Source organism: Heptranchias perlo, chromosome 22 (assembly GCF_035084215.1).
Source record: "Heptranchias perlo isolate sHepPer1 chromosome 22, sHepPer1.hap1, whole genome shotgun sequence".
NCBI lineage: Eukaryota > Metazoa > Chordata > Chondrichthyes > Hexanchiformes > Hexanchidae > Heptranchias > Heptranchias perlo.
In genome coordinates this window covers 46,180,023-46,204,210 of record NC_090346.1, presented here as the reverse complement: position 1 = coordinate 46,204,210, position 24,188 = coordinate 46,180,023, and the positions used below count along the sequence as shown (strand labels likewise).

The following is a 24,188-nucleotide window of genomic DNA, read 5'->3' as shown; positions in this document are numbered from 1 at the left end:
CATTAATCTTTTGTCCAAGCCTCAGGGGTAAACAGACATCGGGCAACTTCAAATTTGCCTTTCACTGGCATCATCAAAATGATTTTGAGTCAATGCTGTTGACTGGAGAAGGCAGAGGAATGATTTACATCTGCATCATTTGAATCCACAGTTAAAGCCCTCTCACCTCCCAAGTCAGAAAGGAAATCTGCTTGCTCTTTGGGAGAGTGAAACGGATCATATCCTGAGCTGGACAGGCTGTGTTTTTACATACCATGTATATGTGGCCTTAGATCTCTATTGCAGTATCCTAAAACCCTCCAGAATGGCTTTGACTTGTTCATCAAAGTCTTTACGCAGAAACAGTCATTCCAAAAAAGGTCAGTTTGGTTGTCTACAGAGTACCATTAAACTCTGAGTCATCCATATCTGAACAATAGAATGCCTTGAATTGTTGTCTTGGCCCCTGGATCAAACGTACCTATAGTGGGCTAGAGTAACAATTTAGCAGCTTGCATGTCATTATCTAATCATTTTCTCTAAATAATAATGCCATAATATTACATAATGTCAAGTTAGATAATGGGACAAATGTAAATAATGAATCACAGAAAGGTTACAGCACGGAAGGAGGCTATTTGGCCCATCGAGTCCGCGCCAGCTCTAGGCAAGAGCAATCCAGCTAGTCCCACTCCCCCACCCTATCCCCGTAGCCCTGCAAATTTTTTTACTTTCAAGTACTTATCCAGTTCCCTTCTGAATCTGCCCCACCACCCCCTCGGGCAGTGCATTCCAGATCCTAACCACTCGTTGTGTAAAAAATTTCTCATATCACCTTTAGTTCTTTTGCCAATCACCTTAAATCTATGCCCTCTGGTTCTTGACCCTTCCGCCAATAGGAACAGTTTCTTTGTCTAGACCCTTCGTGATTTTGAATAGCTCTATCAAATCTCCTCACAACCTTCTCTGTTCCAAGGAGAACAACCCCTGCTTCTCCAGTCTATCCATCCACGTAACTAAAGTCCCTCATCCCTGGAATCATTCCAGTAAATCTCTTCTGCACCCTCTCTTAAGGCTTTCACATCTTTCCTAAAGTGCAGTGCCCAAAATTGGACATAATACTTCAGTTGTAGCCGAACCAGTGTTTCATAAAGGTTCATCATGACTTCCTTACTTTTGTACTCTATGCCTCTACTTATAAAGCCTAGGATCCCGTATGCTTTTTTAACCGCTTTCTCAACGTGCCCTGCCACCTTCAACGATTTGAGCACATATACCCCCAGATCTCTCTGTTCCTGTGCTCCTTTTAGAATTGTGCCCTCTAGTTTATATTGCCGCTCTTCGTTCTTCCAACCGAAATGTATCACTTTGCATTTTTCTGCGTTAAATTTCATCTGCCACGTGTCTGCCCATGCCACCAGCCTGTTTATATCCTCTTGAAGTCTATCACTATTCTCCTCAGTGTTCACTACCCTTCTAAGTTTCATCTGCAAATTTTGAAATTGTGCCCTTTACATCCAAGTCCAAGTCATTAATATATATCAAGAAAAGCAGTGATCCCAGCACCAATCCTTGGAGAAACACCATTGTACACCTCCCTCCAGTCCGAAAAATAAACGTTCACCATTACTCTCTGTTTCCTGTCACTTAGCCAATTCTGTATTCATGTTGCTACTGCCCCCTTTATTCCATGGGTCACAATCTTGATGATAAGCCTACTATGCAGTACTTTATCAAATGTCTTTTGAAAGTCCATGTACACATCAACTGCACTGCCCTCATCTACCCTCTCTGTTACCTCATCAAAACACTCAATCAAGTTAGTTAAACACATTTTTTAAAGTTTCCCCTCCACCGAGGTTAAACTGACTGGCCTATAGTTGTTGGGTTTATCCTTACACCCCTTTTTTGAACAAGGGTGTAACATTTGCAATTTACCAGTCCTCCGGCACCACCCTCATATCTAAGGATGTTTGGAAGATTATGGCCCGTATCGCCGCAATTTCCACCCTTACTTCCCTCAGCAATCTAGGATGCATCTCATCCGGACCGGGTGACTTATCTATTTTAAGTACAGCTAGCCTTTCTAGTACCTCTTCTTTATCAATTTTTAGCCCATCCAGATCTCAACTATATCTTCCTTTACTGAGACTCTGGCAGCATCTTCTTCCTTGGTAAAGACAGATGCATAATACTCATTTAGTTCCTCAGCCATGCCCTCTGCCTCCAGGAGCAGATGTCCTTTATGGTCCCTAATCGGCCCCACTCCTCCTCTTACTACCCGTTTACTATTTATATGCCTGTAGAAGACTTTGGATTTGAGCATTTGTGCACAGAAATTAATTGTATATACATCTGAAAATGTTCACCACCTAAACCGCCTCAGGAAGGGTACCACTTAAACAAAACAAAAGAAAGCAAGCTTCCATATCTGAAATGAAGTGGTAACTAGATTGAACAAAAAGATACTCCCGATAAAAAGGTAAAAGATAAAAAAGATACCTTATCCATACAAGGCTTCATTCGCCGTGCACTAATACTTTTTGGAAAATATACTAATTTTACAATTGTTCACCAATCTACATTTGCAATCTTCAAAAGGTAAGTCTCGTGCTGGATGTTTTATTCCAGGGCCCATGTTTCAGATCATGCCAGGTGTACTTAGGTCAACTAAACCATTCTGGCAATATTTCAAACACAAGAGGGAAAATTCCATCACTCAGAGCTGTTTACATATGCTTGTCGAATGAACTACCAACTGTAACAAATCCAAATATAACCAATTCATTGTAGATTAAGAGTTTTCAAGCATATCCTGCCCAATATTGTGAGGTATATATGTGGGTTTTGAGGTGGGTGGGGGGGGGGGGGGGGAGAAGAGGAGCTAAAACACCAACAAGTAACTTAATTGAAATGTTACAGCAGTCTTGTGTACAACACTCCAGATATTAATCTCAATGACTGGAAACATTCTGTATAATGCACACTGGTACAAAATTCTATCACATTTTACCATTGGGCTTACACTCTGCAGCCAAAAGACATGGGAAGACAGTTTATATAATCATAATTTAGCATAACTGAGGTAACCGCCATAGTTAATGGTATCATGCAGAGAACAACATGTGCAATTTCCTGATTTGTGTGCCCTGGTGGAAAATGGCAACTTAGATGTCTTACCAGGAGTCCTTACTTTGTTCCATACATGATGCAACTGTGCTTCTGTTCAAGCAATCCTTATTCCAGCTGTGGATTGCTGATTTGGTATCCATATATATCTCTAATTCTATCTAGTAGCTCAGCCGTCAACTTTTAAAAGTGCTGAAAGACTCTCTCATCAAAAAATCCTTACACTTGTAGACTCTGTCCTATGTTACATCTAGCAAGGTTTATCTGACACTGTGAATGCTATCTAACAACTGGAGGCATGGGCTAGATCCCTGCTAGGATGCAATTGCAGTTGGACAATAGGTTCCAACAATCTAAATTCCCAACTCCTGTGCATACTTCTGTGTCACTGCACACTTGTGATTGGTTCCATTAATGCCCTCCTCCAAATCATTAATGAAGTTGATGAACAGCAATGGTCCCAACACAGATCCCTACAAGACTCCTCATGACCTGGATCCATTCAGATCTAATCCCATTGATTCCAAACCTCTGCCTACAGGATTACAATCAGATACCTTTCCAGCAAAATATCTGAATGCCAGTCACAGATAACGTAATCATTTCAATAGCAGCACTTCATCAAAGGCCTTCTGAAAATCAAGGGGTATAACATCTATTGGACAGCTATTATCCACTAACTTCTATGCTTTCAATCTGACCCAGGTCAAAACAACTTCAACACTGCTTTTAGGAAAAGCACCACATGCACAATAATGCATTATTTGGTTCAAATTTCACTTTAGGAGACTTAACAAAGTGATAACCATATAGGGACTCTTATCTTGTCTTACCTCAACATGGTCAAGTTCAAAATGTTTTGGTTCTCAATAGCCAGTAATTATGACAGGAATATGTTTGAAAATTCTGATGGTCAATGGTTCACACTGCTATCTTGATTATCACATGGATAAAGATGCAAGAGGAAATAGAGCACATTGCACTGATGATAATCCCAACCAATAAAGGAAGGATCTGCATTTATACAGTACCTTATCACATCCTCAAAATGTCTCAAAGTTCTTCACACAGAAAGAAGAACTTGCATTTATAAAGCACCTTTCATAACCTCAGGATATCCTAAAGTGTTTTACAGCCTAATAAAATACTTTTAAAATGTAGTCACTGTTGTAATATAGGGAAAATTAAAATCCAAATTAATTATTTTTGAGGTGTAGTCACTATTGTTATGTAGGCAAAAACAGCAGTCAATTTATACACAGCAAGATCCCACAAATAGCAAATAAGATAAATAAGCCATTAATCTGTTTCTGGTGATGCCACTGAAGGAGAATTGTTGGGCAGGTTATCAGGAGAACTCCACGCTCTTCTTCAAAAATTGTCATGGGATCTTTTATATCATTGTGAACTGTGGGAACCTTTTGAATATGGAACACAGGAGCACATGATTGCACATCTTTGTTGCTTCTGAAACTGCATATGCTCCAACATTTTGTATAATGTGGAGGCTGCTCCAGAAATGGCCCAGAACTTTTTTTTTGGGGTGGGGGGGGACTTTTGTAGGGCCAGGAGCAGCAGGAATCTCTCTTACCCATCCCCCCAGTATTGAGTTACTCGCTAGCATTTATTCACCCCTTGGCAGCTTGCCCGAATTATGTTGATGAGACCCAAACCTGAAAATGGCTCGAGTCTCCGACACTGGCTCAGGTGGGCGGCGTGGCCTCTGTCGACTTTACACTATTTTGGATGGAAGTTAAAAATCATTCCTCATGAGTCTAATAACAAGCATCGATAGCTCAGTCTTTCAGGATTTGAAAATAGCACTGTTAGAGCATCGGGATGTGCAAGTTCGCTGCTCTATTTAATTTCCTATGGTTTACCACTCTCCATAGCTGGACTAATGTTTTTGGCTGTTTACCTGACTAATTAAGAGGTTCTTCAGCCATGAGAGATGTTATTCAGGCTCATTTTGCAGGTTAAAAAAAATCCAAAAGAACAAACTCACTGGGTGGAAAACTGAAGTAATGAATATTTCGATTCACTGCCATTAAAATAAACAAAAGACAAGGGATTAGTAAAAATATGCAATTTACACTCATTAGCATAAGCTAAAAAACTAATGAATATACTAATGGGGCTAAATCCAGATAAAAAAGCGCACCAGTGTCTAAATGCATCATATCATTGCGTCAATGAGAAGACCCTGGTCTAAACACCATAGTATAATTTAACTCAGCAAAAAGAATATAAAAATATTACTCACTATTTCATTAAATATTAGAAGTAAAAATGTACATTATCTCTCAATTACTAAGACTAATAGAGGTGAACTAGGCACCCAAAAGACATTTCCAAAAACTTCAGCTAATTACTATATCATTCTCCCCCCACTCTCTGAAAATGTGACCACAATCAGAGGGTTTCTGTAGAAAATGGTTCTACGAATGTGCAAATGTTTTTCTGCACTTCCACACCCATTGCACTATTGAGCGCACAGACCCTTCCATTAAGTTCCTAAAACAAGCACAGACTGGTGTGCTACATATATACCTTGCCTTGGGCAGATGCTGCAACACATTTATTTTTGATAACTAGTTTGAAACTAGTTACTGGTTTAAAAGATTATAGAGTCAAAATAATAAGTTCTACTTTGAAAAGGTAGAATTTGCTCAGCTTGGTTTACAGCAATGTTTGATTCAGGTGTCAGATTTATATTAATTACTTTTCAGATCCCTGGCCTTGGATTAGAAGCTAATCAGCAGCTTCTATGGGAAAACAGCCGAATTAAAGTTCAATCAGAAGCCACAATTTGAAATCCCGACAGTGCTTGTGCCAAACCCTGTGGAATAGTGCCAACATTGTACTGTTTTGTTCCTCCACAAACATATCAACTTTATAACAGTCACAAAGAAAGAACCAAAAATGCTGCACTTCAAAAATTCATTAAAATTTTAACCCTTTCAACCGCAGACAAGTTTAATTGCCTGGAATCCAGAGGCCACTGGTGAGTATACTTATTTAGCAGATCTCTATTTGTTTGACATACTTTTACATATCATGTTAACAAGAGATATAGTCACTTTTTGGCCTCTCAGTTAATTGAAAACCCAACCTTTAAGGATGGTTTGCTGCAAAAGAAAAAATAGTTTTTGAAAGTTTCTCTGACCTGTAGGGTAAGAGGCAGCAGAAAAAGATAAGTAAAATATTTTAAAGTTCAAAAGATATAGAAAAAAATTAATTAGATAGAAAAACATAAAATGCAAGTAAAAAATTTGAAAAACAGGAAAGGGAGAATGGATAGAAAGGAAAATTCGGGAAAAGGTCGGCAGAACAAGCAGAATTAGTGTTCAATTTTCTAAAGTTAAAGTTGTGCTTCAAGTGCTTATTTTAATAGTGTGGGATAATATTACAATAGTAAAGCAATTCCTGACATTTGAGCATAGGCACAATCACCATCAGGGAAAGTTCCAACCAACATCTGCTTGAGCCGGCAGCACTTTAGTCAGCTCTTACAGTAAGCTTCTAAATTAAAATTGATGTGTTATGCTGTTTCTCCATATTAACTCAGAAACTTACTGTAAAAGCTAACGATATACCAACAATGCTGTCTTTCCCACCCTGCACCCACTCCTCATTCTGACCCTTACTGCTGCTGCAACCTGTGTCATCTGACCACCCCCACCACCCCCTGGTGGCTGGCTGCTAGTGGTTGGCCACAGACTCACTGCTGGTGGTGGTTGACTTTAGCAGCAGCAGATTTTTGACAAGTCAAAATACTGTTTCTTTTCAAAGTTTGTACTTCAAAGCTGGCTATGTAAGTGCACTTGCAAACACCCCCTCCCCTGCCACTGCACACTCAGCATTGTACCTTTTAGCTGGGCAATAGTGAGGTTATTAAATGGGCATGTGGGTGGGGTATATATGTGGCCAGAGTATCTAGTGTCTAGTGTCCTTACCATTATTTTAGTTGGTAGTTGTGCCTATGCACTTGAGTAAGTTTTTTGCTGCAGTAGTGTTTGTATGTCTGTGAAAAGTACCCACTGGGCTCGCCAGTAGCCTAAGGGTTAAAAAAAAGTCACTCATTATATCAGTGTCAGATGCTTAGGAATGTGGTCTATAAAAGACTGTTGTAAAGGATTATTCATGAAAAGCTTACTTTTTGTTGACCGACAGCAATGATTCTTGGGGACAGCTTACACAACCACCCAGAAAAATGGCATAGTATAAAAAAATCAATAGTGAAAAGAGAAAAACAAGAAGTACATGCACAGGTGAGGTCAAAACTGGGAAATCTGAAAGCTGTAAGCAATCTGTGGCCAACAATAAGCTAGTGACTGAAGTAATCCAATGCACCGAAGGCCACAAAACAACACTTGTCACTACATGAAAAGTCATGTTGGTTCCCAGAAACAATGGCCCAGAATTTCCTGGAACGGCACGAATGGAGACGTATGCCATTAACTATGACGTTTCATGCCTCGATCTTCCCATTGCAAACTTATGCCAAAATTTCCTCGAAAAGTAATTTAAATATGCTGCAGGGGCCATAATGGCAAATCAGGGACCTCAAAAGATGGCTTACCCCATCTGCTTCGATGAACTAATTAAGAAGGTCAACCTTGACATGACCCGAGTCATAGAATTCTGAATTTCAAATCCTGTCAGTATGCTGAACTTGATCATTTGCAGAAAACTGTTTTGAGTTATGGATGCACTCATCTGCAGTATTCAGTTTTCAGGAACATTCTAAATTACAGATTTTTTTAAGCATTTATTTGGAAGATGATTAGTAATTGAAGTTACCTAAAAGGTCTTAGAATAAATCAGGAGCAAAATTGAACTTTATTTTACATGCTTCTTGGGTTTAAAAGGGGGCAAAAAGTTCCAATTTCACGGGGCTATGTCCCATGTCCCAAGGGCACCTGAAATACGTCCAATGCTACATTGGCTCAGGTGATATTCAGGCGTCCCTCGTAGGGTTTCCAACCCTGCAGGCTTGTCCTGGTGTCTACCAGGAATTAAAGATTCATCTCCTGGGTACTGCTGCGAGCAACCCAAGAGAAAAATCATAGGGGCATTAAAAAAAATTGTATGTTTTTTTTCAATTTTTTGAACACTTATTAGTTATAAAAATATTGGAGATGGAAAAAAGGCTGTTTGACTGGGCGGGGCGGTTGGAGGTCATTTGATGAAACCTCCAAGAATCTGTCCAACTAGAGTTGTCAACCCTACCTTGGAGGCTGCCATAAACAGGTCCCTTGCATATGCTAATGAGTGATCTAATGTCTGTTTAAGGACCCCTTTCCAAAATTGATCAGAAACTGAGCAGAGCATACGTCAGGCATGCTCTGCTTAGTTTTTCCAGTTCCTTCTGCGGCTTAACCAGTGGTTCTTAAAAGGACCGCAAGAGGCAGCCAACAGAAATGTACATTCTTTTTCTTTTTAACTTATGAAGCTAGGAGGAGCAGCAGTGCTCTACCTGGCTCCACAACACTACTACAGGCCATTGCCAGGCAGCAACGTCTCCCATTTGCTTCCCCCATCCCAGTACCTACGTGAGGACCACTGCTAGCGTAGCAGCCAGCCCAAACCGGTCCAGAGAAAACAGACAAGCTGCCTCAGGAGGCCTGACAGGCACCTGTAGCCCACCAGAATGATTCAAATGAAGCCCGAAGTCCAATGTACCTCAGGACTCCGGCTTCTGACTCACGCTGTTAGCATGCCGCCCATTTTGAGCCCGAAAACGGGCCTAAACAAACTTCTCCCCCAATCGCACTTTCATCAATGACCTTACACCATGTGCACAATATACACTAAACCAATACATAATGAGACAAAGTCTCCAGGAAATTCTGAGCCAAACCGTTCTGCTATTTACATGATTTGGGGCGGGGGGGGGGGGGGGGGGAAGAGAAAGAGAAGGCAAAAGCTTTTCACTCAAATGCTTATGTAGAGTAAGCCTTTTGTGAGCGACGGTGAGGAAACGCATTTGATATGCTGTATGAAACTAACTATACCTGTTTCAGCGGGTGGGGGAAAGGAGAAATAAATTACCTGCAGACAAGGCTTGCACATGGTATTTTCATTAAAATAAACTAAATCTCAAAGTGTCAAAGCTAAAAAAGAAATACAGGTTGTTCATTTCAATTACTCATTAACCAGGTCCGCCACATGTACCTGTTGCTCGTTATCAATGCAACAGAAATGTAAACTTCCTGAAGGAATAAGTAGTTTTAATATTTTTTATAAAGTATACAGTCATCAAAGGTTTCCCGGTATTGAAGTACAATAACTATACTTAAGTAGGCATGTATGGTTGTGCACACGTGAGAATGGAATTTAAGATAACATTATGTGATAGCATTTTTCTAAGCCTATAACGAACAATTACTAGCACAAGGCATATTCTAACAATAATGTGTTATTGGGAAATAAGATATTTAAATATCCTTAATGAACAAGTCAGCTGAATGTAACCAATATAAGAAGGTATTATCTTGGTAAACACATGCATTTTTTTTTGAGAGTATTAATCAAACTAATTAATAATTAATCAAGCTGCATTCCTAAAGAGATTTCCCTCGATATGATTGTGTGCTTAAGGCAGTGGCATCTTTAATCTATCCGGTAAAATTTCGTTTGCAATTCATTCTATATTAGCAGGAATGTACCAAAGGTCCTCACTTGAAGATTTTGTACTGAATTCTCTAGGCAGTTCTCAAAATATTGGCTTCCTTTTGTGTATCATTTGCTGTATGTTTGAACATGCTGTGCACAAAACTGGCTGCCACATTTGCCTACATAACAACAGTGACTACACTTCAAAAAGTAATCCATTGGTTGTGAAGCATTCTGGAACACTGAGGATGTGATAAGATGCTTTATATATGCAAGTTCTTCTTTATAGCATGTGCAAATGTTAATTATAAAATGAAACTGTAATGAAATCAAACTATTTTTGATTTATAGAATTCTCTTAATAAACTCAAAGGGCATGATTTTAAATGGGAAAAATGGGTAGGTTGGGGGCAGGTGTTATAAGCTGGATAGCCCAGTGGTGAAGGATAGACTACTACAGCCTGGTCTTCAGTTGCTTCCAAGCCTTTATTCACAGAGTTCCACACTATACACACCACACCCGAGATAAGCTCTCATATGGATACAAGAGAGCTCCAATTGATACACCACCTGAATACAATTAACACTAATTGATATAAATCATATGGATACAATTAACAGCAGGCAGGGCAGTAAAAATGTTTTAAATCTAAAACCCGACGCAAACCACCCACTTCCTGTTTTCACGGCGGCAGGACGAGGGGCAGGCGACCAACCCGTTCTTAGGAGGCGGTTCAGTCAGTAAAAGCTTTCAAGGAGGTTGCGGGCCTCCATTTTTACAGGTTTTTTGTTTTTAACTCCTGGGGGCTGAGATTCCTGGGCATTCGAGTTCACTCCACTCGAGAGGTGGTGAGAAGGCCCAAAACTGCAGGTAAGTGCCTTTGTAGCACAGCTTGTGGGCCTGGAGGAGCAGGAGCGCTTCCTCCAGGCCCAACAAGCCGACCTGCAGTGATCAGCCCCACAATCTCCGACCGCCCCTCCCTCACCACTCTAACACTTACCTGTTAACGTCCTCTTCCTCTTCTCCCGTCCAACTGAGACCAGCTTGTCAATCAGACCAACCTGTCGGGCAGGAAACAGTCAAAAAAAAGACGTCCTTACGTCAAATTCGTAAGGACGTCCGGGAAACCCATACTTCCGGGTTTTCAGTCAGGAATTCCACCCCCCCGCCCTGATAAAATCATGCCCAAAAAGTGCACACTGTACAGACAATAATGCTTTAATCCTTACTGGCTAGCGAGCAAAAATGCCCATCTGCCTATAAGGATCAAAACATTCCTTTTTTTTAGCCCAAGCTAGAACATAATTCAAAACCAGTCTTTAAGCTGCTTTTATACAATGTGAGGTCTAGCTACCACCACCAGTTTCTGATGCACTCGTCTTGGCAGACGTCTGTGACCTGAAGATAAGCCCGTTGACTCGCTAAGACTGGCCGCTAGATCTGGTTAAAAAAAAATAGGCCTTTCCAGCCCTATCCTCATTGCATTGCAGTAGATTTGCCTTTGGGGTGCAGCTTGCTGAACAAGACTAGTGCGTTGAGAACAGACAGTGCTACAGGTATCACATAGTGGAAAAGGAGCTTTAGAAAATTATGCCATGTATCATCATAAATGGAAACTAGAGAATACTTATGGGCAAGATGACCAAATAATTTCCACAGGAAACTTAACCAAGGCAGATAGATTCTATGCTATTAGTCCTATTTAATTCCACATAATCCTTGATGTTGGACAAATGTTTTAGTGATCCTGTTGTGCACATTAAATCACTGGAAACAAGTATAGATATGTGGTAGACCTTATTTTGCTGCTACCATTATCACTAATAGCATGAAAGTCTAACTTGCTCACTGCAAGCTGTATCGTGGGATCTTGACTATATATTATGCACAATTGGCCTGAGTACCAAATGCCTGTACCTCTATCACAAAACTTATAAAGTATTTGCTTCAAATCAAAATAGTCCTATGTGTATACGCTTTGTAAAAAAATATACAATCGCTGATGGGGAGTAGTGGTATACTTCAGTGAGGTTTCGAATTCACTCACGAGTTACCAGGCCCAATGCGTATCACTAATTTTCTCTTCTGTTATACTGATTAGAAATATAACTGCAATTTAGGATTATAGTGCAGTTAAAAGTGACACAGAGTGCACTACAATGCCTGAAACTAAATGCTGACTGCATTATTGCACTCAAGTAACCCAAAGGAGCAACAACCTGCTTTACAGTTCTCAACTACAGCCAGAGTTATCAATTATTTAAAAATGAGAACTATTGATGATGGTTGGTATGGAGTCTCTGAGGAGCTGAGAGAACGATCATGACAGACTCCACATTGGACAGTGAAAAAACTGTTACAACACTACCTCCGTACAAATTAGTTTTGCTCTATAACTGTCCCCACATTAGGAAGAAACGCTGCTATCCCTTAGTATAATGTGTTTGAAACTTTTAAGTGCAAATTGGAAGAGATAGCTCAATGGATAGAAGCTATGAATACTGGCTCTTAAATTAATTTTCCACTGTTTCAACCCTGACCGCATAATGAAAAAAAGTGTTTTAAACCACTGCACCACTCAAAACTTAATAGGAAAGCTTTCTCATAAATTGGCTCTGCATGAACTATTCTGCCAATGCAGAAATTTATTTGCATACATCTATATAATGAAATATTGCACCTAGCGCATATTAGTTACCAGACATCACAAGTAAAAGTGTCACAAGTTGCTACAGTTCCAAAATCTGTTTAAATAAAGAGAAAATGTCATTGACCTGGAGCATGAAACTTACAAGCAGCTAACAGCTGCCCTCTGAATGATCTCAGCAGTTTCTATGCAACTGGTAATCTGCAAACGTCCTTCACTAAAGATCAATTAAGTTCTAATTGACCTCAGAATTTACTTTCACATTTCTGCACAGGGAGTACCTAAAGTGACCTTAAAAGAACAGGCCAGATTGACAGCTAAACATCACGTCCACGAGACAGAACCCAGAGTACCTTGAGCAGCACCACAGATGATCATCCAGGATATACTGAAATAAAAATCTTATTTTTTTTAATAGAACATTTGATTTACTTGTAGATTGAATGTGGAGAATATTGTAAGATTGATCTTTGTCCAGTGGCGTCAGTGAATTATACAGTTCTGCAAAAAATGTTGACTACAGAATCTCTCCAATCTCCCAGAATTATCTGTTATAATATCAAACCCAATAAGCTTAAAAAATGTGCATATGTTGAGTATTGGATACGGAATATAATGGTATAATCAACAATTCAGCTACACGAAGCAATACATCTGTCATGCTATCTTATTTGCCATAACATCTTGATACATGGTAATGATGTTTGAATGGCGATGACAGTTCTTCATTCAGATTTCAAAAATCTCATATGTGATAATTCCACAGCTTTGGAACTGAATAGATACATTCCACATCTGTTTGGCTTGGGAAGGTTTGAATTTGTGTTGATACAGTGTGAATGAATGGAGCAGTGGGAAACAAGCATTTTGAAACCTCCAAAATTTTAATAGCTCACTCCATTAGCTTCAGTAATTTAACTCTTGGCAGGCACATTTTATTGCTCCAATGATGTAACTGTTATTTAAACAGTAACTACGGAAAGAAAAACTTAAAAGTAAAAGTATCTCCATTCATTAGCCTGCATGATATTCTTAAATGATGAAAATGAAAGTCTACAGACATTGACTTATATAATACAGCAACAGTCTTCAAGCTACAGTGTTAGAAAAGCTAACAAAGATGCCTTTTATCACCAAAGTGGGCTAGAAAAGATCTGTCTTGAGCAAAGCAGGCTACAAAAGTTTCCCTTGCAAGCAAAGATTTTATTTCATAATAAGAACATAACTATACGGGCAACAAGATAGTGATATTAACACAATGTGATGTGATTAATATTGGAGTTACTCATTTCTTTAATGTAATTTGTAGCACTTGAATGTTTTTTCTATTTTATGTAAGGAATCTTACAACACCAGGTTATAGTCCAACAGTATACTCCAAAAACTGTTGGACGATAACCTGGTGTTGTAAGATTCCTTACATTTGTCCACCCCAGTCCATCACCGGCATCTCCACATCATGTTTTCAATTTTAGTTTATAAAAGCCATGGGATTGTTCTGCAGCAGTTAGTAAAATAAACAACAAAACACATCATGGGCTAATTCTAATGCACAAAAACAAGTCTGGCATAATCATGTGATACAAAAGCGAGAACTGACTTGCCAGCATTGGCTCAGTGACAGCACTCTCACCTCTCGAGTCAGAAGGTTGTGGGTCAAGTCCCAATCCGGAGGCTGGTACTTCAGTGCAGTACGGAGGGGAGTGCTACACTGTTGGAGATACAGTCTTTCAAATAAGACGTTAAACGTAGGCCCCTTGTGATCTCTTAGGTGGACGTAAAAGATCCCACGGTACTATTCAAAGAAGAGCAGGGGATTTCACCCTGTGTCCTGGACAACATTTACCCCTCAACCAACACCTAAAACAGATAATCTGGTCATTTATTTCATTGGCGTTTGTGGGATCTTGCTGTGCGCAAATTGCCTGCCGTGTTTTCTTACATTACAACAGTGACTGCACCTCAAAAGTACTTCCTTATCTGTAAAGTGTTTTGGGACACCCTGAAGTTTTGAAACCCACTATATAAATGCAAGCTCGTTCTTTCTTTTATCTATTGTACAACATGAGATCACCAGCAACAAAAAGACAATAAAACAGTAACTTGAAAAGGGGAAATGCTAAGAAAATGCTCCATTTCTTTATATTAAAAAAAAGCACGTTAGCATGTGTGTTCCAAGGCAGTAACCAATCTTGGGGTTGCAATGCTGCTTTTAAACTCCTACAATTCTTCTCCTGCAGTTTATGACATCATCTCAAATCCTCATTGGTACTGTCTTGCAATATACTCCAGATGGTGCATTATATAGGGCAACACAGCATAAGAATTCCTATATAAGCATTCTATCCAGATGTATACTTCAACAATGAAAGGACACACTTTACTAAAGTTTAAAAAAAAACAAATGCCCATATTGGTTTCTATCTGCAATTTCACCACAGTTCTCAATTTCAACAGTGCTTTCAGGGAAAGGCAGAGAGGTTCTTCTCCACCAGAGGCAAAGAAACAAGGCATGTCACTTAGGACTGTTACTGTGCCAGTTCAAGAGCATCTCTGGCAATACCACTGGGAGCAGACTGTCTGCTTAGTCAGCCAGGGAATAGGGGAAATGTGTGGGTGTGTGCACGTACACGAGTGGCGGAGAAGAGAGCGTAAACAAAGATAAGGGGGTGGTTTTAAACCCAGGAATGGGTGGGTTGCGGCCGGGTGAGAGTTGAAAATAGTTGGTTTTTTTGGATCACAACCGCGAAATTTTCTGACTTTGCATTCCCAATGCCCCCAACCCACCCGTTCTTGGGGTTTAAAATCACCCCCATGAAGTTTAAAGTGGTGGGCAGGGGGAAAACACCATACTATATTATTTATATAAAACTGTTTCAATATGCCATGATGTTTTGTTACGTAAGAACCATTGGAACGGACAGTGTGTGCTCCTGAGGGTGAGGTATCCGTCACACTATTACATGCACACATTTAGATGTTTGTTAAAAGATACAAGTTTAATTTCAAAAAGATTATACTTCCCTTTGTCTAGAAGTACTTATTCTCCACACAAAGGATTAATCTATATGAAGTATACTCTATCCAAATAGAAAAATCAAAATGCCTTTCCTTTTGAAGGGGTAAGTGGGGTAAATATTAATGGCTAGTGCTTTTTTCCCCCCCAGACATGTCCTGGGTAATTAAAATCAGTTGGTCTCCCAATACCACTAGATGCATGGCTCTTGGGTGCAGCTTTACATATCCTTCATTTCATCAACACACAGTGGAATAAATGCACAGAGCTGATATAAACCAAGAAGATCCACTTGAACGTCATTGAGATCAATCTATTTTCAGATTTATCACAGGTAGTTTTTTTTTCTAGTCTCCATCAATGTTTTCTAAAACATACCATTGGGGCGAGTTTCAACTGCTGGCCATCCGGTTCTCACCTGAACAAACGTACAAATTTGTATTTACATAGCACCTTTCATGTCCTCAGGACATCCCAAAGTGCTTTAAAGCCAAGAAATTACTTTTGAAGTGTCATCACTATTGTTTATAGGCAAGTAGCTAGCTAAGGAATGGCAGATGGATTATTAAGTAGATAAATGCAAGTTGTACACTTTAAAATAGTAAAATGAAGCACGTTCAGTGAAGGACTCGACAGTGATTAGAGTGAACCCAATGGTTCAATTAATAAAGCAGCATTTGCTGAGCTATACAGGCCAAAGGAACTCAGCTTTGATTGCTAGTCTGACCTGAGTTGGCTGATCTCAGCTGGGATGGCAGTAGGTGTGCCCTGCCAGGATTCCCATTCCAAGTGTTAGCTTGGCTCAATGGATCTCACCTCTGAGTTAGAAGTTTTTGGATTCAAACTCCAATCTAGGACTTGATCACATTATCTAGGCAGTGCTGAAGGAATGCTGGATTACCAGAGGTGCCATTCTTTGGGTGAGACATTAAACTGTCAGTTCCAATGGTTCAGGTGGATGGAACCTAGTGTTGCACTCCACAAAACTCAGAAAAGGCATTAGGGGTAGACATACCTCTGCAATCTCAAGCCTGTTTACATGCCCAGTTGCCCTGTGTGTGCTCCTGAGGGTGAGGTATCCGTCACCACTATTAGTTGAGGAAGTGGAAGTTAGAGTTAACACAAATTGGAGAACATTTATTTCTTAGGACTTAAATATTAAGACACAGCTCCACTAGCTGGGACAAAGGTGATTTGCAAGGCAACCACTACTGGAGCAAGTTCAACTGTAATGATCTGATCAATATCAATCATTTTGTACAAACAAGATGTCGCATCAGACCAAGAACACAATCACATATGCAGCATTCTACAAAAAAATTGTGACTCTCCATGAAGCAGAACCACAAGTCGCCTAAATAAAGGTACATGGGCAAGAGAGGGCAATCTTGTCTTGGTAACAGTAACCCTAGAAATTGAACTCTAGTAACTTTGATTGTCTCATCACACGATGTGAAGGTAGGTATTCCTTTAAATCAGTACTGACTAACTGGTCTTTTGGGCACACTACAGCAGTACTACTATCTTGATCACTTCTCTGCAAGGCAATATGCACCCTGTCCAGAGATCTAAGATGAGACAGAATTTGTTTTTTGAATAAACTCGTTTGGCATTTGAAGCATATAATAAAGTCTACTGATAATGTTGCTTAGATGCTTTCAAAGACAAGGAGGATCTTGTGGAGGCACAGGACAGAACCAGGAGTTTAAGCAACCTAAGATAGGGTTTTCTATTTGTTATTCTGGCCACACTATGAAAATTACCAGGGCAAGTGAAAACTAAAAAACCAAAAATATCTAGTGGTTAGATAACATAAAAATGTAGCATCAACTTGCATTTATATAACGCCTTTAACTTGGTAAAATGTTCCAAAGCGCTTCACAGGAGCGTTATCAAACAAAATTTGAGATCGAGCCACATAAAGAAGTATTAGGATAGGTGGAGGTAGGTTTTAAGAAGCGTCTTAAAGGAGGAGAGAGGTAGCGAGGCGGAGAGGTTTAGGGGGGGACATTCCAGAGCTTAGGGCCTAGGCAGCGAAAGGCACGGCCATCAATGGCGGAGTGATGAAAATCGGGGATGCGCAAGAGCTAGAATTGGACGAGTGCAGAGATCTAGGAGGGTTGTAGGGTGGGAGGAATTTACAGTGATAGGGAGGGGCGAGGCTATGGAGGGATTTGAAGACAAGGATGAGACAAGACCAGGAGCCAACATAGGTCAGCGAGCACAGGAGTGATGGGTGAAAGGGACTTGGTGGGAGTTAGGAAACAGGCAGCAGAAATTTGGATAAGCTCAAGTTTACCAAGGTGCAAGGTGGTAACAGGGATGTAGTGACACAATTGACCCAGAAAATATAAATATCTTCGCCATGAAACGAGTGATGCAATATATATTAGCCATGAATGAGGAAGTGCAATCTATTTTAGCCACGGTCACAAATTCTTCCATATTCTCTGGTGCTGGACCACAAAGAAGTGTGCATAATGAATCCTCTAAATATTGAACTGTAGACCTTTAGGAGATACTGAGCAAAGACTCAACTCCTGACACAGCAATGTCCAAACCTAAAGTATCAAACCTTTGGCATGAAATGCAATCGAAAGCCTCATAGGTCATCTAGAATTAGTGTTTTGACATCCTTCTCCTGCTGTTCGTCTTGGCCAGATTCAGGCTTCCAAGTGTCCATTGGGGATAGCTTACATGGCTGACTTCACAGGCAAAACTAGGAGAAACTATGTTGAATCCATTCCGAGCTTCACCTTCAGAGCCAGTGATAATGGAAGAAACACTACAAATCTAGAGGAATGTGTCCAAAGGCTATGTGGCACAATGGAGACAGTTGGTACCTACGCATTTCCTGAATGTATGTGCAAGACAACAACATGAAGCTGTGGAAATATTTCACCCAGATTGTCTCGATCCACACCATATTGGCCTTGACGACAAAATAGAGTTAGGTGTTGTCTGGGCTGTGCTGGTCAGAGATTGCAGTGTCAACCAGTTTGGACAACTAATCCTGGAATCGTTAACCACGAGGAGCATGACACCAATTCCTAGGGAAGAGGGATGGCAAGTGTGGTGCTAGAGTGTATTGGAATACTAGAAGACATGCCAACACCCCCCCACCCCAGTCTGGTCACGTAATGACTGGCAGATGAAGGGCTTTTGCACGTGGTCGAAGCCAGCTGAAGCTGGTTGCATCGGTCAGAACAGCTGGAGAAATTTTCTACTACAGCACATTTGGAAGTCTTGCAAAGCAGATCCTGTTTGATATACGCTTACAGGAAAAATACCGGAGACAGTGGTCATAGCCATGTTCCACAGTAAACTTGGAGCACTATTATTGTTCCTTCTCTTGTCATCATTTCCAAAATACTTTTTAAGTTTCTTGTACCTATAATACTTATCAGAAATGTCCATTAGATGTCATGCTGGGCACACAACAAAATATTCTACTACGTATGGTTGGGGCAAGTGAATTCCATATTTTATTCCACTTAATATTATTACAGGCACCATCAAGTTGAAAGTTGCAAAGAATTATTGAATGTTACAGCATAAGAATGTTACAGTATTTGGCCCATCAAATCGGTACCAGTTTTTTTTTGTCTACATGAAGCCTCAATAGCAAGAGCCAGATTGTTAGACCATAGGGGTTATCAAAGCCGAGTTTAATCCTGCTCTCAACCAATATACCTCCAGCTGGGGTTGCTAAATATTGATCACAGAATCAGATTACAACAACAAAGAAACAGGCCAGTCCATCTCATCAAGGCTGCACTGTTGTTTTTCTCCACATGAACACTTAGTCTAATTCCATTCTCCCGCTTGCTCCCCATAACCTATAATTGTTCCTCCTTTTCAAGCAATTACCTAATCCTTTTGTAAAAAAAAATATGGACTCAGCTTCAACAACAGCTTGCGGCTGAGAATTCCACTTTCCTACCACCCTCCGTGCAAACAATTTTTTGTGACCGCCTTTAATTTCTTTAGTGATTATCTTAAATTCGTGCCCTCTCATCACCATCTTGGCGACCAGTTAAAAACAATCACTATTTACCTTATCATTACCCTTCATAATCTTCAATACCTCCAATCAGATCACCCTTTAAACCTTCCCAATCTAACAAAAAAAGCCCTAAGTTCTCAGAACTAATTTGAAACCAGCCTCTACATTACCATAGTAATGAAAGACTAGGAAGTATGCATGTGGCATAGCAATGTATGCATCTACAAAACAATGAAATCAAATAGATGACCTTGTAAGTAACTTCTTTAATGCAATAAGGGCCACTTCATTTTAATTAAGAGCATCAAATTCAAATTGAAGTGCTTCATTTTAGTTAGAAGCAGCAAATATACACAAGGTTTTAGGAAAACAGGCTAAGAAATTTTCTTGCTGAAACAGTTTGCTTTGAGAGCTTCAGAATTAACTGACACTATTAATGGAACAAAAAGTTTCTTCTCAACTTAGGTTGCCATTGAAACAATAGGTGTAATACATGTTTCGTGCAGCTCATCCTAAAATATTACCTCTGTGATAATGAAGAAGTCATCGCCTGGTTCACCCTGGACCACAATTTTCTCCCCATCTTCAAACTGGACAGGTTCCAGTGCATCAGCCACCGTCAAACGCTCCCATTTGTCCAGTGATTCTACAAAATGCAAAAAAAAACTCATCATCCAATATGGGTTAATGGTTAATACATCTTGTGGATAATGTTTCTTATGTCCATTCATTGCAGGTTTTTTCATTTGACTTTTTTTGGGAGGAGGGGGGAAACAGGGTTAGCTACATCATCTTGTTAAATAAAACTGACTTTAAAGAATTAGTGTAATTATTAAATTTTCTTGAATTATACTTTCTTGAAGGTTTGCCTACATAACAACAATCATTCCACTTCAAAGTAATTTGTTGTTTGTGAAGCAATTTGAAACATTAGCGATGCACGATAAGGCACTATATAAATGCAGTTGTTCTTTCTTCTGATGCACAATGAGTAAACATTGCATTTATTGAAAGTGAAATTCATTAACTATTAATCACTGCAATTTAAAATCATTGATACAGAATCTTATCAACTAAATGTTTTAAAAAATATTTTAAACTGCAGTAATTAATCAGTGTAGCTTAGTGGTTAGATGTATCACTCCTGAGTCAGAAGGTCATTGGGTCAAATCCCATACCAGACTTGAGCACATGAAACAAGGGTGACACTCCACTGCAGTACTGAGGTACCGTCCTTTACATGCAGATTTAAACTAAGGTCCCGTCCACCTATTCCTATGGGGGTGAAAGAGGAAGTATGAGAGTCAGAAGTGACAGAATGCTTGGGCGAACAGATGGGTTTTGATAAGGGTTTTAAAGGTGGACCGAGAAATGGAAAGGCTGAGGGATTTAGGCAGGGAGTTCCAGATAGCAGGGGCAAGGCAGCTGGAATCTCTGCTACCAGTGGTAGGACAAAGGGAGGGAAGGAAGGAGGGGGTGGGAGATGCAAGGTCAGAGTTGGAGGACTGACGGATGTGAGATGGGTGGAAAGGATGGAAAAGGTTGCAGAGCTAAGGTGGAGCGAGGTCAAGGAGGAATTTTCAGACGATAATAAGAATTTCAAATTTAATGCTTTAAGGATATGGATCCAACATATGTCAGCAAGGATGGGAGTGATGTGCAAACAGGGTGGTACAGGCAAGGATACAGGCAGCTTAGTTTTGAACAAGTTGGCATTTATGGAGTATGTAGGATGAGAGACTGGCATGGAGGACATTATGGAAAATGAGTTATGAGATGACAAAAGCAAGGAAAATATTAAGGCATTATTATGGAGGTGAAATTAAATGATATTGGTGATGGATAGGATGTGAGGTTTGAAGCTTAGCTCTAGGTCCAAACAGGGTATCAAGGTTTCACATGAGCTGGTTCAGGCTGAGCAGATGGTGGGAGATGGGGTAGAGTCAGTAGTAAGTGAGTTTATGGCCGGGATTGAAAATGATAGATAACTAAAGATCCCATGACTATATCTGAATAACAGGGAATTCTGCCAGTATCCGAGCCAACATTGCTCCCTCACTAAACACCGCAAGAAACAGATTAACTGGACATTTGTTCAATTGCTGTTGTAGGATTTTGGTATGTACAAATTGGCTGCCATATTTGCCTATATAGAAACAGACACTGCACTTGAATATAATTCATTGTGTGTGAAACACTTTGGTATGTTTCTGAGAGGGGAGATAAGGCACTTTAGTCAACTGAACCATAAAGTTACTGAAGAAATTTAGTTTCACGTAGGAAAAGCACTCCTGTGACTCTTTGTTACTATGCTGGGTATAAGAAAAGGCCCACCTGGGCATTGGCAGTTCCCTTCAGGAGAAACTAACAAACATGGAGGACAGCAATGCAGAGGCAGAACAGTAATGATAATTTTAGCTACAGTAACGATATATAAAACAATCCTTTCAACAGGGACACATCTGAGTCAATTGAGTGGGAACAGGATATTTGTGAATGATTCGATTGCACAAGGTAGATAATTAACTTCATTCTTAATTTTGCCATAATCCATTTACCACTGGAACTTTGACTCTGTAGTATCTTTGAAAGAAGCAGATCAACTTATCTGGCAAGGCTGGACAGTTGGATTCAACACAGACCTGCCAAACAAACATATGTTTGGTTAAAATCTGAGAATTGCTCTAGGTGGCAAGAATCCAGCTAACATGCCAATTTGCCATTGAATGATGGAAGACTACAATGGCTACTAGGTGGACTTCATTTAATGGAGTTCAACTTCAAGGATAAGTAGAGGTTTACGGTACTTGCGGATTGGTAGGATTTTACATTCACATCCAGTCAGCTAAATGATACAAGGACCAAAGCAAAATAATCTTTGCTATTTAGAATCATAAGATCTATTGGTGAATGTCTTCTGTGGTCTCCACTAGTGACAGTGGAAGTGAAAAGGACCTTCCTTGCACAAGAGTCAGGCTATCAGATGAAGAGTGTTAGAAGAGAGATGTAGGATTTATTCCTCCAGCATAGATTAAAAAGTCCAGTCAATGCAGAAGTGAGATTAGTTTCATACGCTTTTGCTACAATTCCAGGAAGCACGGGGTAAAAAGAATTTTTTTTGCTCTCTTAGCTTTTCTGCGATTCTGACTGTGAAGGGAAAATATAAAGGAACCCACTTTTCCAGAAGGGTAGACCATTAAAATATGATTTTATTCCAAGAACAATGACCAAGCAAATTTGCTGCTGGAAAACTTTGGAGGAGGGATGATGATGATGACAACAACGACTTTTATAGTGTCTTTCACATAACAAAACATCCAAGATACTTTACAGAAGCATCAGAGGGACTTGAGGAGGAAGTGGGAGAAAGAAGGGAAAGTCGCAAAAAGCAGTCGAAGAGGTGGGTATTGAAAAGGCCTTTAAAGATAGGAAGAGAGATACTATCATGGACACTATCGTGATCGCTGTGGCCATCAGACACATAACTTGGAGGAACAAGTTGCACTACAGCTTCCTGATGCAGAGCTTTGCTTTCAGTACCTTCTTTTCAGACCAAGAAACAGTGCTTATGGTCATTCATATGAAAACCTAGCTCCTTGAAAACATTAAGTACATGCTGTACAGCACCTATTTGAGTGTCAACTTGGTTCAGTTGGTGACACTTTTACTTCCAAGTTAGGTTATAGGTTCAAGCCCTAAACCAGGACTTAGGCAGATAAACTAGACTGACACTTAAGTATAGTACTGAAAGCAAGTGCTGTCCTACAGACATTAAACAGAGCTGTCACCTGCCTGTTCTGCTGGTTTAGGTGGATATTAAAGATCCCATGGCGATATTTAAAGAGCAGGAAGTTCTCCCAGTGTCCTGGTCGACATTTCTGCCTCAATGAACACCATCAAAAAAAGATTAACTGGTCATTCATTTCATTGTTTTTTTGTGGTACCTTGCCTGGTGCAAAATGACTGCTGCATTGTCTACTTAACTATAGCCACTCACTTCAAAAAGTAATTCACTATATGTGAAGCACTTTGCGACATTTCTGAGAGACAGGATAAGGAACTATACAAATTAAAGTCTTTCTTACATAAAAACTCTTGCACAGGAGCCCTGCTAAGTTAATCATTTCAGTACAGGTGCTTAACCTTAAGGAGGTTTCAATCAATGACTGGCCAAAAGGGAGCACCTTGTATTCACAGCTACAAAGCCATCTAACACAATCTGTGTCAAAAGCATGCAAGTCCCAGTTGACACTAGAAAATCAGCTCTCATGTCTATCAATAACAAGGGGCACAAAATCCAAAGTATGCACAACTGCATCATTTCTGAGGGACAGCCATTGTCTTGAAAATGTTTAACAAAACTTCAATGATCAATATTTAATGGCAACTACTGACGAATACTGGTGGTGCAATATGAATACTACCAAAAGGCCAGGCAGCAAAATAGAAGACATGGTAGATGGGGCAATGTCAAAGAATCAACTTTCTTAGTTCATGGTTTACAGGAGTTCCAACACCAGTTGGTGCCATGGAGCCCTTGGGCTGCCAAATTGGAGCTTTACTCCTGGTGTGGTCAGTACATCTGTTTTAATAAGGTGAATGAGGTTGACATCTACATGTTTTCCAAGGGCACTGAGCTGTCTTTTTCCTCAGTATCAAGTGTTATCACATCTGACTAATCCTCAGTACTGAGAGGAAGGAGTTCACATCCTGTGGCTGATGACCACCAGGGGATTGTATGACAACTGTGAGTGATCTGTTGACTTCTCAGGCTTGGTTCACCAGTCAATCT

The 24,188-nt window shown here is 40.0% G+C and overlaps 1 protein-coding gene across 4 annotated transcripts in view; it reads right to left on the bottom strand.

Annotated features, from left to right (window-relative positions):
- The window catches only part of prkar1b (protein kinase, cAMP-dependent, regulatory, type I, beta), a 134,743-nt gene that overhangs the window by 5,601 nt on the left and 104,954 nt on the right, over window positions 1-24,188 (bottom strand). For all 4 annotated transcript variants that reach the window (XM_068003477.1, XM_068003476.1, XM_068003478.1 and 1 more), the window contains one exon: window positions 19,921-20,042. In XM_068003477.1, the coding sequence (XP_067859578.1) occupies window positions 19,921-20,042 (122 nt within the window). The remainder of the gene's footprint in view (window positions 1-19,920; window positions 20,043-24,188) is intronic.